Genomic DNA, 14891 nt, shown 5'->3' with positions numbered 1-14891 from the left:
ATGGGAGCTGCCTTGGTTGATCTGCACTTTGCTGCGGTGCCCATAAAATCTGACGCCGAGACCGTGTGGCAAGAAGATAGATGCGTTTCCATCCTAATGATGCAATAAGTATGCACAACCTGCCCAGCAGCATTGCGGGTCGATTGGCTCACAAGACAATTTCCCGGAGAGTTCAGTGGAATAGCAAACGACTTCCAAACACCTGAGCCATTGACTAAATTAATTGGGCAGCCGTTGCAAAAGGAAAGTAGAAACTAATCATAAATCAAAAGGCAACGGGGAATTACAATTTTTTTTTAATAATCCTGCTGCCTGTCGCAGGGAAAACTCTGATACCGAATCTGATTTATTATTAATGTGATGTTTTGAAATGATAATTTAATGTTGCAGATTAAAATTAACCTCTTGAACTGTGTTTGGTAGTGATGACTGCAGGTACAGAATATTAAGAGAGGTTACATTCTGGGATTAAATACTCCAGGCTATTATTAGATGGCCGAATCACCTGGAATGTGCTAAATCTCGTCAGATGTCAGAAGCTAAGCAATGCTGGGCCTGGATAGTGCTTGGTTGAGCCACCACCCATGCAGAATCAGATTATTTATTTATACTGGAAGAATCCGATGGGCTATACGGCAATTTTTTCACAGATGGGGCAGGTCAGAACGTGGCAACAACAAACAATAAAAAACACAATAAGAGTAAACAAGTCGCTTGATAAAATATACAAATAATTTTTTTTTATCTTACCAGGTAAACCCCTCTGAGGAATTATCTTATATTTCAGAAGCGACCTGGCCACAAATAATAGCTCAACGAAGTTGCTTATCATGTGGAAATGATAGCAGCAAAATTCTTTAAATAATCTAACTGCATGTTTCTACACGTGGAAGGAAAAACTGGAGGATCCGGAGAAAAAATCCACGCGACCACGGGGAGAACATGCAAACTCCAAAAATATAGGCGTCAGGGTCTGGATCGAACTCCCGACCTCCTGCATACCTGGCGAAGGAGATAACATCTCACGCTGACAGCAGACTATCAGCATGGCGTGGGGGCTACATGGTGAGCACAGAGAAGGTAGCGCATAAAAACCCACTGTTACACCGTACTCGATGCTACCGCAGCACCAACCCGCACTGACCAGCATGAAGAAGTGTGGTCAAATAACCCCCAAGAAACGCACAGCGAGGAGAGGCCCTCATCCAGCAGCGGATTATCAAAGGGCCGTACACGTGCCCATGACGCGTGGCAAGCGTAACGCCAGCTCTGATACGACTGCACTGGGTGCATCGTGCATGGGTGAACGACAACTCTGGATCAGGCACAGTCCATCTTCCCACGTTAACCAATCGAGAAATGGATGTGTAATCCAGTTAACCGGGGAAATTGGGAATAATGGTTGACACTGAACGGTATAATTGTTCACGTGACTATGGTTACGGTAGTTATTCAGGCGGGCCTTTGAGCATCATACATCTCCACTGCAAACTGAATAACTATTATACTTTATATCATTTGACAAGAAGCTATCCGTAAAAATGTAATTATGAAAAGAGTTGGCAGAGACATAGAAACCACAAACTTGACATGGAGGCACATTTGTGTAATGATTGAGAGGATACTGCGACTTTGCCACGAGTTAATTATTTCAGCTACATTAACTCTCTCGGCCATAGCTCGGGAGGAACACGTTGGCTCGTGCTACTTTGGTATTTGCACCACAGCGTACTGGCAGCAATGTTCGCGGGGTGCAGGTGCGTGACCGATAGTGGTGCTACAGTGCGAACTGCTGCTTGGAATTGTAGGTCACGAGGTGAACCGCGTGGGCCCGTGTTCAAGCGCTCGTGTCGGCAAGTGCCTGACTACTACTACATAAGTTTCCTTCGATTACACTGGTCAACAAAAAAAATCTGGCCTGGACTTTTGCAGCTGTTTCAGACTAATTTCAGGGTGCCGATTCCAAATCTGATCTCAGATTTGCTCTATCACATCTTATTTCGATGCTATCGGCATACCCCATTTTCATTGATTTTACCCGAAATTAACTCTGTCACTTATGATTGCAAGTTGTTGCGAGTCGGTGACTGCTTTAGTGTTAAAATATGGTGCTGTATTTTTAGGATAGTGTGTTTACAATATCATTTTATGTAGATATCCACATTTATTTAATATTTTTCTTCTGCAGTTTTTATTGAAAATGCAATATTTGATATCTCAAAAAACCTGATGTGATAGACAAAAACTGATGCCAGATTTGTAATCAGCACCCCAAAATTACATTTAAGACCGTTGGAATACCTTATTCCAGAAAAAGTGTGTTGACCAGTGTAAGAGGTCAGTGCGAACCAGCAAACCGAACACTTGCAGAACATGCAGCAGGCTCGAGGCTGGGCGCCCTGGCAGGATTACACTTCGCGTTGAAGCATCTTGACTGTGATAGAAGGCGAACGGCATCGTACGTGTTCGTCGTATTAAGAGACCAACGACATAAAAACAAAACTCCACACGATCGTCAACAACACATGCCCGGGGCCTTAAAACGAATAAAATAAGTAATATTTAAAAAAAACTTTTTTTTAAACAGGCTTGAATGAAATATACCCTACTAGTAATGGAAGAACTCCACGACTCCAGGAAATGTCCCCGATGCTTGCCATAACGTAAGCGGCCGTGGTCATTTACAGCCAACGTGAGTTGAGCGTGGACAATTAGACCCAAGCCGAAACATGACATATAAAAAAAATGTACAATTTTTTTTTTACTTTAATGATAGAATATAGTATTGTCATCAGTATGACATAAATATACCAAGTTTGCAGTGGATACCACATTGGGAAGTTGGTAAAAATTGAGTTGCAAGATTTGAGGATACAACAACAGACAGAGTGAGTTAATAGAAAGCGTGTAATAAAAATTACCTATAGCAGGTGACATTTTGGCCAATAACCCTTCTGTATTAAGAAGAGCAAAGGGGCACACAATTTCCTTTCTTCTTCGCACGCAATTGCACTTCTTCATGAAGGGTCATTGCCCGAAACGTCTAGAATTATCCAATTGTATATATTTTTTTCATTTTCTGTTAAGGCAATTTTGTTGCCAATGCAGCGTCACAATATGATAATGTATTATCGAGGAAACCACTACACACTTTAAGTCTCAAAAGACATCATGGACATTGTCCAGAGAGTAAAAACGCATTATGTGAATCTCTCCATTCAATTCACAGCAGAACGTGAAGTGTTCTCGCAGCATTCAAGCCCTGTAATAATTCTGCCCTCTCTATATCCGGGAAAGCTCCAGTCTCAACACTCTTTCCGGAGGAACAGACTGCCGAATACTTTTTCTATTTCTAAGATTAAGTACCCTTATAATAATGCAGGATACAAATTGATAATTTGAACTCTCATGTAATACGCAACCCCATTTTAAAACGTTCCATTCTGCCGACATTGTATAAGTGTGTATTAATAATTAGTTCAAACACACACGCCTGATAATGTCTTTGCAAAAATGCCAATGTTCCAGTGAATGTATAATAATCAACATGTAGTGGAGACACCCAATTCACTCCGAGTAGCCCTAAATATTCGGCACGTGCAGGGTGCCCCACGAATAGACACACCACTGATTTCTGAACGTCTCCCATTCAACAGGCGACTGAAATTGTGAAGGCGATGGCTTACATCATATTAACGAGTGGAATGAGATTGGTGGAAGACACGTTGAGGCTTGGAAAGTGCCGTTTTGTCTGTAATGTATCCCTGTTATTATAGTGGGAGTATCTATACACGGATCACCCTGTATGTATAGAACTCCACTGCATGCAATGTACATACATCATAATAATTCCATGCATATATCGCTTTTCATCAAGGATCTCAAAGCGCTGCACAGGACACAGCAGCAGCAGCAGACACTCAGTATAAAAATAATATTATAAATACGTGTAAAAAAATAATTAACTAAATGAACTAAAAATGTAATAAGCGGAAGCATGATGCAGTACATGAGACTGGGTGATTGAACTTTCGACTCACAATCCAAATCCTCAGTAAAAAAAATTCTGGTCAATGGTGGCATCACCACCAGAGGTCGCAAACGGGTTTTGATTCCTGACCCGTACCCGGCCGCACCAGGGTCGCAAACCGGTACCCGTACCCGGCCGTACCCGTACCCTACCCGTTCCCGACCGGGTATCGGGTACCTGATTGCGACCTCTGGGATGAAGCCATGTTGCAGGCGCGGGTGGGTTGATTCTAGGAACTTGAATTGTGAGAAGAGACAAGACGTTGGGAAATGAGTGACAAACGGTTACTCACCAGTGACTCACGGTCTACCCGTACCCGGCCGCACCAGGGTCGCAAACGGGTACCCGTACCCGACCGGGTACGGGTAGCTGGGTATCGGGTAGGGTACGGGTATCGGGTACCCGGTTGCGACCTCTGATCACCACTAAGATCTGCGCATGCACGTCATGAAACCAGCCAGGCAGCCAGGCAACCAGGCAGCCAGGAATCCAGCCAGGCAGCCAGGAATCCAGCCAGGCAGCCAGGAATCCAGCCAGCAAAACTCCCCCTCACCACCCAACCAATAAACCAATATAGAGTCGTGTGGTAACGCTCCGTTCCTTAGTTTGAATCGGTCTCCTTGAGCTATAAAATTGTTCCAATGCAGCAAATTCGCCTCTGATGTGAGTAATAAAGTGTCCAACACTGGCGGGCAAGCGCTGTACTTCGTGTACTTATTAAAGGAGTAATCTCCTACGAGTGCACACTCGTGCAATTGCCGATATGTCACGTAAGAGATGACAATTACATTAGTAGCCAAATGTTACGCATTTGCATGTATATATTGTGGTGAACACAGGTACACTGATAGCAATTCCCACACTTTAAACATACTCGGCGCGAAACGGGAGGTTATACATTCCGAATAGGTGATTAAAACATAACACAACTCGTGTTTAGACTAATGTTGAATTAAAGTGTGGAGTCCTGTACGTGTATAATAACTGTGTCCGAGTAAGATGTATGTATTACACTGTTATGCACTACGTTTGTTGACATATGTGCGTTTAAAGTATGTGCTACTGTGTTCGTGTAAATTTTGCGCAGGACTGTAAATCGATGAACGTGCAAGATATTTATCTAAAATACCGTAACTCACTCGTATACACCACAGCATCCACTACGCAGTTAACATTTACTTTTGATTTAAAGTATTGTTTTATATTTTTTTTATTTTATTATTTCCCTTCTACGTGACTTTACCGAAAGAACCAATCAAATTAACATGTACCGTTACGTCTAGCAGACACACGCGCGCGTACAAATACACCTAGGAAGGTGTAATAACTGATGTAAACTTGCGTGTTGACACACAATGCAGACAAAGTGCTTCTGCAGATCTTACTCTTGCTGCTGTCAACGAAACACCGCGCTCGCAGTCACCGCCTGCAGCTAGAGACGTCAGCCACTGCTACACCAGCTGCTGCTCTTGCTACTACTACTGATGATGATGCTTTCTCTACTGCTGTGATCACCGTCAACATCGCTGCTGTCACTGACACCGCCGCTGCTGCTGCCACTGCTTCAGCACCCCCAGCTCTCCCCTCCCACACACAGCCCCCCTGCAAGTGACCGCTTCGCGTGGCGAGTGAATGAATGAATGAGCGTAGGCGCGCACTGCCACTGCTGCTGCTGCCACCTTCTCTATTGCTGCTGCTGCTGTTGCTACCGAAGCAACTGCGGCTACCACTAACGATAGCCCCTACCTGCTGCACCACGATGCCGGGTTGCTGTTGCTGCTGTGCGCATTGACGAACCTCGGCACGAACCTCGGCACGTGTCTCCCACGTGACCTTCTCCTCCTCCTCCGCCGCCTTCTGTGCGTGACGCACCCGCGGCTGCCGCTTTATATAGACTCCGAGCCGCGCTCCCATTGGCCCGCGCGCGGAGCCAACTCCCATTGGCTCACGCGCGTCTAGGGGGCGGGGTCTATGCTTCGCCTCTCCTCGGCTCCCTCGCGCGTGTCTCGTGGTGGGGCGTGGTGCAGCTGAACGCTGATTGGCTCCGGTGTGTGTGTCGTGGATGTCGACCAGCTGATCGATAAATACATTTTTTTTTCATTTCATTTATTTGGTAATAGCCCTGTGAGCCATTGGGCTTTTGAATCGGGTGCAACCGCAAAAAATAAAAAATAAAAACATGAACAAGAAAACATCTTAAAGTGACTATGCGTAAACAGAAAAATCCAGGAAAAAACTCCAAAGTCTTCCAGAAAAAAAGCACCATACACCAACGCTGTGCAAAAATACCAGTGGGATGCAAGTCAAACAACAACCACAAGACAACTTAGATTAAAGCCACCATTCTAATCTCCGTAATACAACAAACAAACATGGCCAAACCAAAAAACGTTTTCGAAATCACCAAAATAAAGCCATACGCAATGTAACAGTGATCATAGGAACTGTGACCGAAATTTCACAATAAACGACAAAAAACAACATGTACCACCAAACTCCGCAGCCATAGCTGGCTGCATGAGTCACTCCACAACAGCAGGAGCATCAGTAGGAGTATCAACAAATTTCAAATGCACCTTTAAAGATCAGCACACTATTGTGTGTAGTGAGCGTGGTTCAGCTGATCGCTCATTGGCTCCTTGTGTGTCGTGGATGTATGTCAGTTGATCGCTCATTGGCTCCCGTGTGTGCAGGGGGCATGGTACATCTGTTTTTCATTGGCTCCTTGTGTATAATGCATATAGACCAGCTGATCGCTCATTGGCTCGTTGTGTGTAGTGGATGGAGACCAGCTGATCGCTCATTGGCTCCTTGTGTGTAGTGTATATAGACCAGCCGATCGCTCATTGGCTCGTTGTGTGTAGTGCATATAGACCAGCTGATCGCTCATTGGCTCCTTGTGTGTAGTGTATATAGACCAGCTAATCGCTAATTGGCTCGTTTTGTGTAGTGGATAGAGACCAGTTGATCGCTCATTGGCTCCCGTGTGTGCAGGGGGCATGGTACATCTGTTTCTCATTGGCTCCTTGTGTGTAATGCATATAGACCAGCTAATCGCTAATTGGCTCGTTTTGTGTAGTGGATAGAGACCAGTTGATCGCTCATTGGCTCCCGTGTGTGCAGGGGGCATGGTACATCTGTTTCTCATTGGCTCCTTGTGTGTAATGCATATAGACCAGCTGATCGCTCATTGGCTCGTTGTGTGTAGTGCATATAGACCAGCTGATCGCTCATTTGCTCGTTGTGTGTAGTGGATGGAGACCAGCTGATCGCTCATTGGCTCCAGTGTGTGTAGTGAGCGTCGTGCAGCTTATCACTCATTGGCCCCTTGTGTAGTGGATGTAGACCAGCTGATGTCTTATTGGCTCCTTGTGTGTAGTGGATGTAAACCAGCTGGTCGCTCATTGGCTCCTTCTGTGTAGTGGGCATGACCCAGCTGATCGCTCATTGGCTTCCGTGTGTGCAGTAAGCATGGTCCATCTGATCTCTCATTCGCGCCTTGTTTGTAGTGGATGTGGACCAGCTGATCACTCATTGGCTCCTTATATGGAGTAAGCAGGGACGAGCTGAACTATCATTGGCTCCTTGTGTGTAATGAGGATAGTCAGCTAATCACTCATTGGCTACCTGTGTATAGTGAAAGTGGACCCACTGAAGTCTCATTGGCTCCTTGTGTGCAGTGAGCGTGATCAGCTAATCACTCATTGGCTCCCTGTGTATAGTGAAAGTGGACCCACTGAAGTCTCATTGGCTCCTTGTGTGTAGTGAACGTGATCAGCTAATCGCTCATTGGCTCCCGTCTGTGTAGTGGGCGTGGTTAGCTGACCTTTCATTGGCCCATGTGTGTGTGGTGGGTGTGGCCTGGTCTACTATTGGTTCTTGTTTCTAGTGGGTGTCGTCCAGCCGAACTCTCATTGGCTCATTGTGTGTAAGCGCATGGCCCAGTTGCTCTGATTGGCTCCTGAGGACGGCTGCTTGTGTTGCGGCCAAAACGTCGTGAGAATTATTTTATTATGTTTTATTTTTTATTATTTTATTATTTACATTCTACGTGACTTTACCGAAAGAACCAAGAAGGTGGTGTATACTCTTAGGTTTTATCGGTAAAGTCACGTAGGTAAGAATAAATAATAAACATGAATAATTAAAGGATCGAAATAATAGAAATAAAATAATAAATCAAGAAACAAAATTGTTTCTTGATGTGGTTGTCCCACCTGAAGACGGACACTTGTGTTACGCCCGAAACGTCGTGATTTATTATTTTATTTCTATTATTTCGATCCTTTAATTGTTCATTTTTTATTTTTTATTTTTACCTACGTGACTTTTACCGAAAAAACTAAGAGTGTGAATCCTTGCAGTCACGAAAGCTTCAAATCTAGATATTGTGGTGTAGCCAAGCAGATCTCTGTTGGCTTCTTTTGTGTTCGGTATAACCTGGTTGTGCTCTCATTGGCTACTGTGTGTAGTGGACGTGGATTAGCTGACATCTCATTGACTCCTTGTGTGTGTGTGTGTGAGAGAATCAGAATCTGTATTTAGACGGATTCCTCCAGTCTAAATTTCACCTTAAAATGAAGGTTAAATAAAGTTTTCACCTTGAAGCAAAGGTGAAATTTCCTCCAGTCTAAATTTCACCTTAAAATAAAGGTGAAAAAAGTGTTCACCTTGAAGCAAAGGTGAAATTTCCTCCAGTCTAAATTTCACCTTAAAATAAAGGTGACATTTTTTTTTTACCTTGAAGCAAAGGTGAAATTTCCTCCAGTCTAAATTTCACCTTAAAATAAAGGTGAAAAAAGTTTTCACCTTGAAGCAAAGGTGAAATTTCCTCCAGTCTAAATTTCACCTTAAAATAAAGGTGAAAATTTTTTTTTACCTTGAAGCAAAGGTGAAATTTCCTCCAGTCTAAATTTCACCTTAAAATAAAGGTTAAAAAAGGTTTTCACCATAAAACAAACGTGAAATTTAGACTGGAGGAATCCGATGAGCTATGAAGCTCTTTCTCACACATGTGGAGTTTGGGCGGGTTAGTCGTGGACATGGCCCAGCTGCTCTCTTATTTGCTCTTGTGTGTCGTGAGCGTGGCACAGATGAACAACGTCTGTCGATGGCTGATCGCTTGAGTCTCGTGCCGTCTCTCTCAGTGTAAACATCGCATCGTCACTTGCCCCAAGCTCTTTAAGAAGACGAGTTTACTTTATTCAAACTTTCAAAGTGCTCTTTGTTTGCTTTGTCGTCTGACGGTTTGGACCTATGCTCCGCAATTGTGTTAAGAAAAAAAACACGTGTGCGTGTAGTGTCATAATTATCTGTATCCACATTATAGTACATCAGAATAGAGTATTTATACTGGAGGAAACCAATGAGCTAATAATCTCTTTATCACAGATGTCTCCAGTTGGGGCGAGTGCATTACATGCAGTGTAATTGTGTAGATTTGTGCATTCACAGTGCACGCATATAACTTGCATGCAATGCAATTGGGCGAATTGTATTAATATGCAAGCAATATGCATTACGTTGTGCATAGCTAGATTCTATGCAAATGTCTTATGTCGTGTCATTGGGATATGCATTGCATGCAGTGCATTCGTGTATAGCTGTGCATGCGTGTGCATGCAGTTTAATATGTAATTATAATCGGTGACGTTTCGGGTAATGACCCTTCTCCCTAACAGCGTCGTTGAGTGAAACGTTGCCTATTTTACTCTTAAGGCCACAATGTTATTGTCGAACGTGTTGAAGGTTTTTGTTGTTGTTGCTGCTGCATTATCTGTATTTTTGCACCACTGCCAACGCATCCTCACCGACGCGTGTGTTGTTTGTATGACAGTTGCAGCGCAGGACAGGGACATTTCGCCCTGATTAAAATAAAATTAAAGTGCGTCTTGTTGCACGGTGGTGCGGCACTCACTCTCACCACCGTTGCGTGGCGCTGTGTGCCCTCGTCTCAGCCACTCACGAGCCTCTCGTCTCGCACACCCTGCTGCTCCCCCCCTCCCACTTGCCCGGGCCACTGCAGCGACAACATCACAGATCATCTCATCCTCATCTCGCCCGTTAAGCCTCCATCCCTCCTCCTCCTCGCTCCTCGTCCCTAGCTCGCTCGCTAGCTCGCCACCGTTTAACATCGTCTTACCAGCAACGCGTCGTCGTTGTAAGCCAGTATTATTTTCTTGCCTTCACCATTGCTCTTGTTAACATCGTTCAGAAGGAATGTCGCTTCGGCTATGGGCTAGAACGAATAACAGCAAAGCGCGTTCTATTTTTAGCGGCTATTTATAGCGTTGTCGTTTTAAAACATTGCTTTATTATTATGATGATTAACGTTACGACAACGAGTGGTGTGGAGTGTTGTAGTACCTATAGTCTGCGTGCGCCTATTTAAACGAATGCGACAAGCGAGGCTTCAATCTGCGATGGCAGGCGACAGCGTTGAAGCCCGTGTTGTTTAGGTGGGGCGTAGTGACGCCACATCGCCGTGTTCGTAGCAAGCGGTGAGCTGATAAGTCATCGTAATTGTATCGTAGCAGCAGTGATCGTGACAGCGTCGTTATCCTCATTATTTGAATAGGCGTCAGCGTAAAGTCATTACATACAGTAGCCGCGGTCATATTACAATACTTATTGTATTGCAATATTCATTATCGGATTGTGCCACTATCGATAACAATAATCAGATTAGTATAGTTACAGTGATCAGCTGATAATAATTTATAATATTAATTGTGACAATGCATATTTGATAATGTCATATCGCCTATAAATTAGCTTCATTATTCATCGTCTTCGTTATCATCAATAATATTATTACAGTAGTCATTAGTCACCGATATAGCATAATCATTATTATTATTATTTACATGCATCTATAGCAAGATCACTGGGGTAGTTGTTGCAGAGGCAGTTATTAGTGAGCCTTCAGTCTATCATTATTGTAGTACTACCAGTGCTGGAGTAGTAGCGGTGTAGTTGTCGAGAGTGAGTAGGCTGTCATTACTCTAGCACTACCAGTGCTGTAGTAGTAGCGGTGTAGTTGTAGAGTGAGTAGGCTGTCATTACTCTAGCACTACCAGTACTGTAGTAGTATCTGTGTAGTTGTAGAGTGAGTAGGCTGTCATTACTCTAGCACTACCAGTGCTGTAGTAGTATCTGTGTAGTTGTAGAGTGAGTAGGCTGTCATTACTCTAGCACTACCAGTGCTGTAGTAGTATCTGTGTAGTTGTAGAGTGAGTAGGCTGTCATTACTCTAGCACTACCAGTGCTGGAGTAGTAGTGGTGTAGTTGTAAAGTGAGTAGACTGTCATTCTCTAGCACTACCAGTACTGTAGTAGTAGCGGTGTAGTTGTAGAGAGTGAGTAGGCTGTCATTACTCTAGCACTACCAGTGCTGTAGTAGTAGCGGTGTAGTTGTAGAGTGAGTAGGCTGTCATTACTCTAGCACTACCAGTGCTTGTAGGCGAGCGTGTGCACCATGGCGCGCCTGAGTAACTTCAGCACCTGGGAGCTGTCCAGTGAGGGGGCAGGGCGCGCCGGGAGCCCTCAGGGCGCCTGCGAGACACGCTTCTCAGTGCCCGGGGGGCGCCCGTGTAGCCCCGAGGGCATCGAGGGCTCGCAGCCCAGCCCCTGGCCGTGGGAGAGATTCACGTCGTGGTTGCACAGCATCTGCGTGGTGACGTTTGACCTGGAGCTCGGGCAAGCCATAGAGGTGAGGGTGCATCGCCTGCATCGTGATCATTACACTGGGCAACACACTTCTTTCTGGCATAAGGTATTCCAACGGTTTTAAGGTAATTTTGGGGTGCTGGTTCCAAATCTAGCATCAGTTTTTGTCTATCACATCAGGTTTTTGAGATATCCAAATCAGACTTTCAGAGAGACTTTTGAGGGTATCTAGAAAACATTAAAGGACGTCAGAACATAGAAGCCGATTTCGGAACGGTCCCAAGATTGTTACCAAATTACCGTGATGTAAGATATTCACATCCATTGAGCAGCTTGTTCCAGTCGGTGTCCAGTTGCATAAATCACTCTAAGCGGAGCTTTACACTTAAGTGCAACAGCACGGTACGAAATGTGCATTAAGGGGATAACAAAAAAACACTTTAAGAAAACACCCTGCCAGAGGTCTTAGCGTGCTCCAGTCAACTGAGTTAAGGGGGGGGGATCACAAGACCAGATACAGATGGCAGCACCAATAACACTGGTCAACACACTTTTTCTGGCATAAGGTATTCCAACGGTTGCAAGGTAATTTCTGGGTGCTGATTCAAATATTGTAATTTCAATTAAAAACTGCAGGAGAAAAATATTAAATAAATGTGCATATCTACATAAAATGATATTATAAACACACTATCCTAAAAATACAGCACCATATTTTAACACTAAAGCAGTCACTGACTCGAAATAACTTGCAATCATAAGTGACAGAGTTAATTTCAGGTAAAATCAATGAAAATGGGGTATGCCGATAGCATAAAAATGAGATGTGATAAAGCAAATCTGAGATAAGATTTGGAATCAGCACCCTGAAATTAGTCTAAAACAGCTGCAAAAGTCCAGGCCAGAAAAAAAATGTTTGTTGTTGACCAGTGTTATTAGTGATTCGCTGTCGCCACCACCACCGTCATGGACACACACTATTCCTCTCATAATCATTATCGTTGGTGTACCATCATCACATTCATCATTGAAACAATTACTACGAGCCTACTTCCTTTGCTTAGAACGGGTTTGTTTTCTTTCCCCCGCACCTCCGAAAGAAGTTCAACATGCATACTTTCACCATCATCATTATTGGTACAACATCACCACGGAAATGACTGATACACCGTCACCACTATCTTCATCATCATTACTAACTAAACCATCACCAGTCATCGTTAATACATCATCATAGTTGATACATAACGACTGTGTCACCACTGTTATCTTCACTTTTGCAAAAATCATCTCTGTTATCATCTTTACTTTCACATTGACAGTTGCAGCTCTCACCTGTGTTGTCAGTGTTGCCTGTACCATGAACATGATGAATGACACTCACATCGCACACGCTCACACAGTGATTACAACATCCGGCATCACCTTAATCACCACTCATCAATGAAACTCTCAAGGGAGGGGTGTCCAGAGGTTCCTTGTTAGCTTGGTAGTTGTCATGCTTTCTTCCGAATACATGTTTTAGTGTAACTTAAGTATGTTGTTTTAAATGTGATGTGTGCAAACAGCATCAATTGTGTTACATATCAAGGGGTTTCCAATGATTATACGGTGATTCTGTTTAGGCTCTGTAGATATTTAAACGAAACCTTTTCGTAAGCTTTACTACCTTAATTACATTTTCCTCTTTTCAGCTCATCTATCCACCACATGCCAAACTCACCGAAAAAGAGGTGGGTGCATTTGTTATAAGCGTACACAATTGGTTTTTATATTTATAACACTATTGTCCATGCCGCAGCACAGTATTTTTAAAGAACACGTGCGATTACCTTGTATCTGATGCAGAAAATGAACGTCTGCTACCTGGCCTTCCCGGACTCCAACTCAGGTAGAATTCACAAGTGATGAGAACCACACACGTGCAGTAGGGTGCCTTAGTTAGTAAAACACTGCCCGACTCCTCAACCAGGCAACTACGTACAGACATCAGAGAAGTGGGATCCGCCTGTTGGCACAAGATTAGGGGACCTTTTTCCACGAAATATTTGCATAGAAATCAAGTGTCTTCACTTTTTCTTTTATTTTAAAGAGGAGACAAAACTAACTTTCAAATGCAAGTTGGTGATGTTACTTTGACTGTGGTGCACACGCACAACCAAGGAATCTAACATTCATCAACGACACTGCCTTTAAATAAAAACATATAGAATCGGCGACGTTTCAGGCAATGGCCCTTCTGTATAGCACATAAGAGAGCGATGAAGAAGGAACATTTGCCGAAACGTCACCGGCTATATATTTTATATTTTAAGGCCGCGTTGTTGTTAAATATTGCATTGAGTTATTGTGTCTTTTAAAATTACAGTCACAGCCAATAATCATGCACAGTTAACCATGGATTAATTCAAGTACTAGTACAGGAGATTGAACGTTCTGTTACCTCTGAGGGACTCCTTTTGTACAGGTACAAACATCTTATCCTATATAGATTAATATCGCGCCTTATTCCAAGGTGCTTTACAGCAATTCTAGAATTGTACGTAAGATGATAGAGGTTGAGATACAGAGTGGGGTTAAGAAAAGTGGTGGTGTAGTTATGGTGACAGGAGAACAGGCGGGAGCAGTCAGGGAGGGGTTGTGGTCCGGCTGGTCGTAGCTGCAGTCACGGGGAGGGAGGATGGGCTTTTAGGCAGGTGAGTGAAGATGATGTCAGGTGCAGTGGGAGTTTGTTCCAGTGAACGGCAGCAAGAAGGGGAAAGAAACGAAAGCGTGACTGGGATAATGGGATATTATGCTGATTGATTGGGTAAAGTCACGTAGGTAAAAACATAATAATATAATAATAATAATAATAAATGAAAATAACTAACTTAAATCACGACGTTTCGGAAGCAACACAAGCCTCCGTCATCAGGTGTAACTGCTCCAGTAAAATTACTTCACACGCTGCAGTAATTTTACTGGAGCAGTTACACCTGATGACGGGGGCTTGTGTTGCTTCCGAAACGTCGTGGTTTAATTGAGTTATTTTCATTCATTATTATTTTATTTTATTTGCATTATCTATTTTTACCTACGTGACTTTACCGAAAAAAACCTAAGAGTGTGAATCCTTGCAGTCACGAAAGCTTCAAATCTAGAATGATCGATTGGGGGTGCGGATAGTGGAAGTATCAGATTCTTCACGGCTT

At 43.6% G+C, this 14891-nt stretch overlaps 2 protein-coding genes across 3 annotated transcripts in view; one reads left to right on the top strand and one right to left on the bottom strand.

Moving 5' to 3' along the window:
- LOC133349518 (sarcolemmal membrane-associated protein-like) overlaps positions 1–5880 on the bottom strand; it is a 217781-nt gene extending 211901 nt beyond the window's left edge. Inside the window, 1 exon segment of the mRNA XM_061563044.1 lies at positions 5777–5880. The gene's annotated coding sequence lies outside the window, so the exon portion shown is untranslated.
- A 4162-nt stretch (positions 5881–10042) lies between these two features.
- LOC133349510 (protein DENND6B-like) overlaps positions 10043–14891 on the top strand; it is a 44664-nt gene continuing 39815 nt past the window's right edge. For both annotated transcript variants that reach the window (XM_061563034.1, XM_061563033.1), the window contains exons 1-3: positions 10043–11740; positions 13392–13430; positions 13546–13588. In XM_061563034.1, coding sequence (XP_061419018.1) covers positions 11507–11740; positions 13392–13430; positions 13546–13588 — 316 coding nt within the window. In that variant the 5' untranslated portion in view covers positions 10043–11506. The remainder of the gene's footprint in view (positions 11741–13391; positions 13431–13545; positions 13589–14891) is intronic.

This window comes from Lethenteron reissneri, chromosome 30 (assembly GCF_015708825.2).
Source record: "Lethenteron reissneri isolate LAM-NWPU_2019-01 chromosome 30, ASM1570882v1, whole genome shotgun sequence".
In the NCBI taxonomy this organism is placed as follows: domain Eukaryota; kingdom Metazoa; phylum Chordata; class Hyperoartia; order Petromyzontiformes; family Petromyzontidae; genus Lethenteron; species Lethenteron reissneri.
The sequence above is the reverse complement of the archived record's forward strand: the minus strand, read 5'-3'. Positions and strand labels throughout refer to the sequence as shown.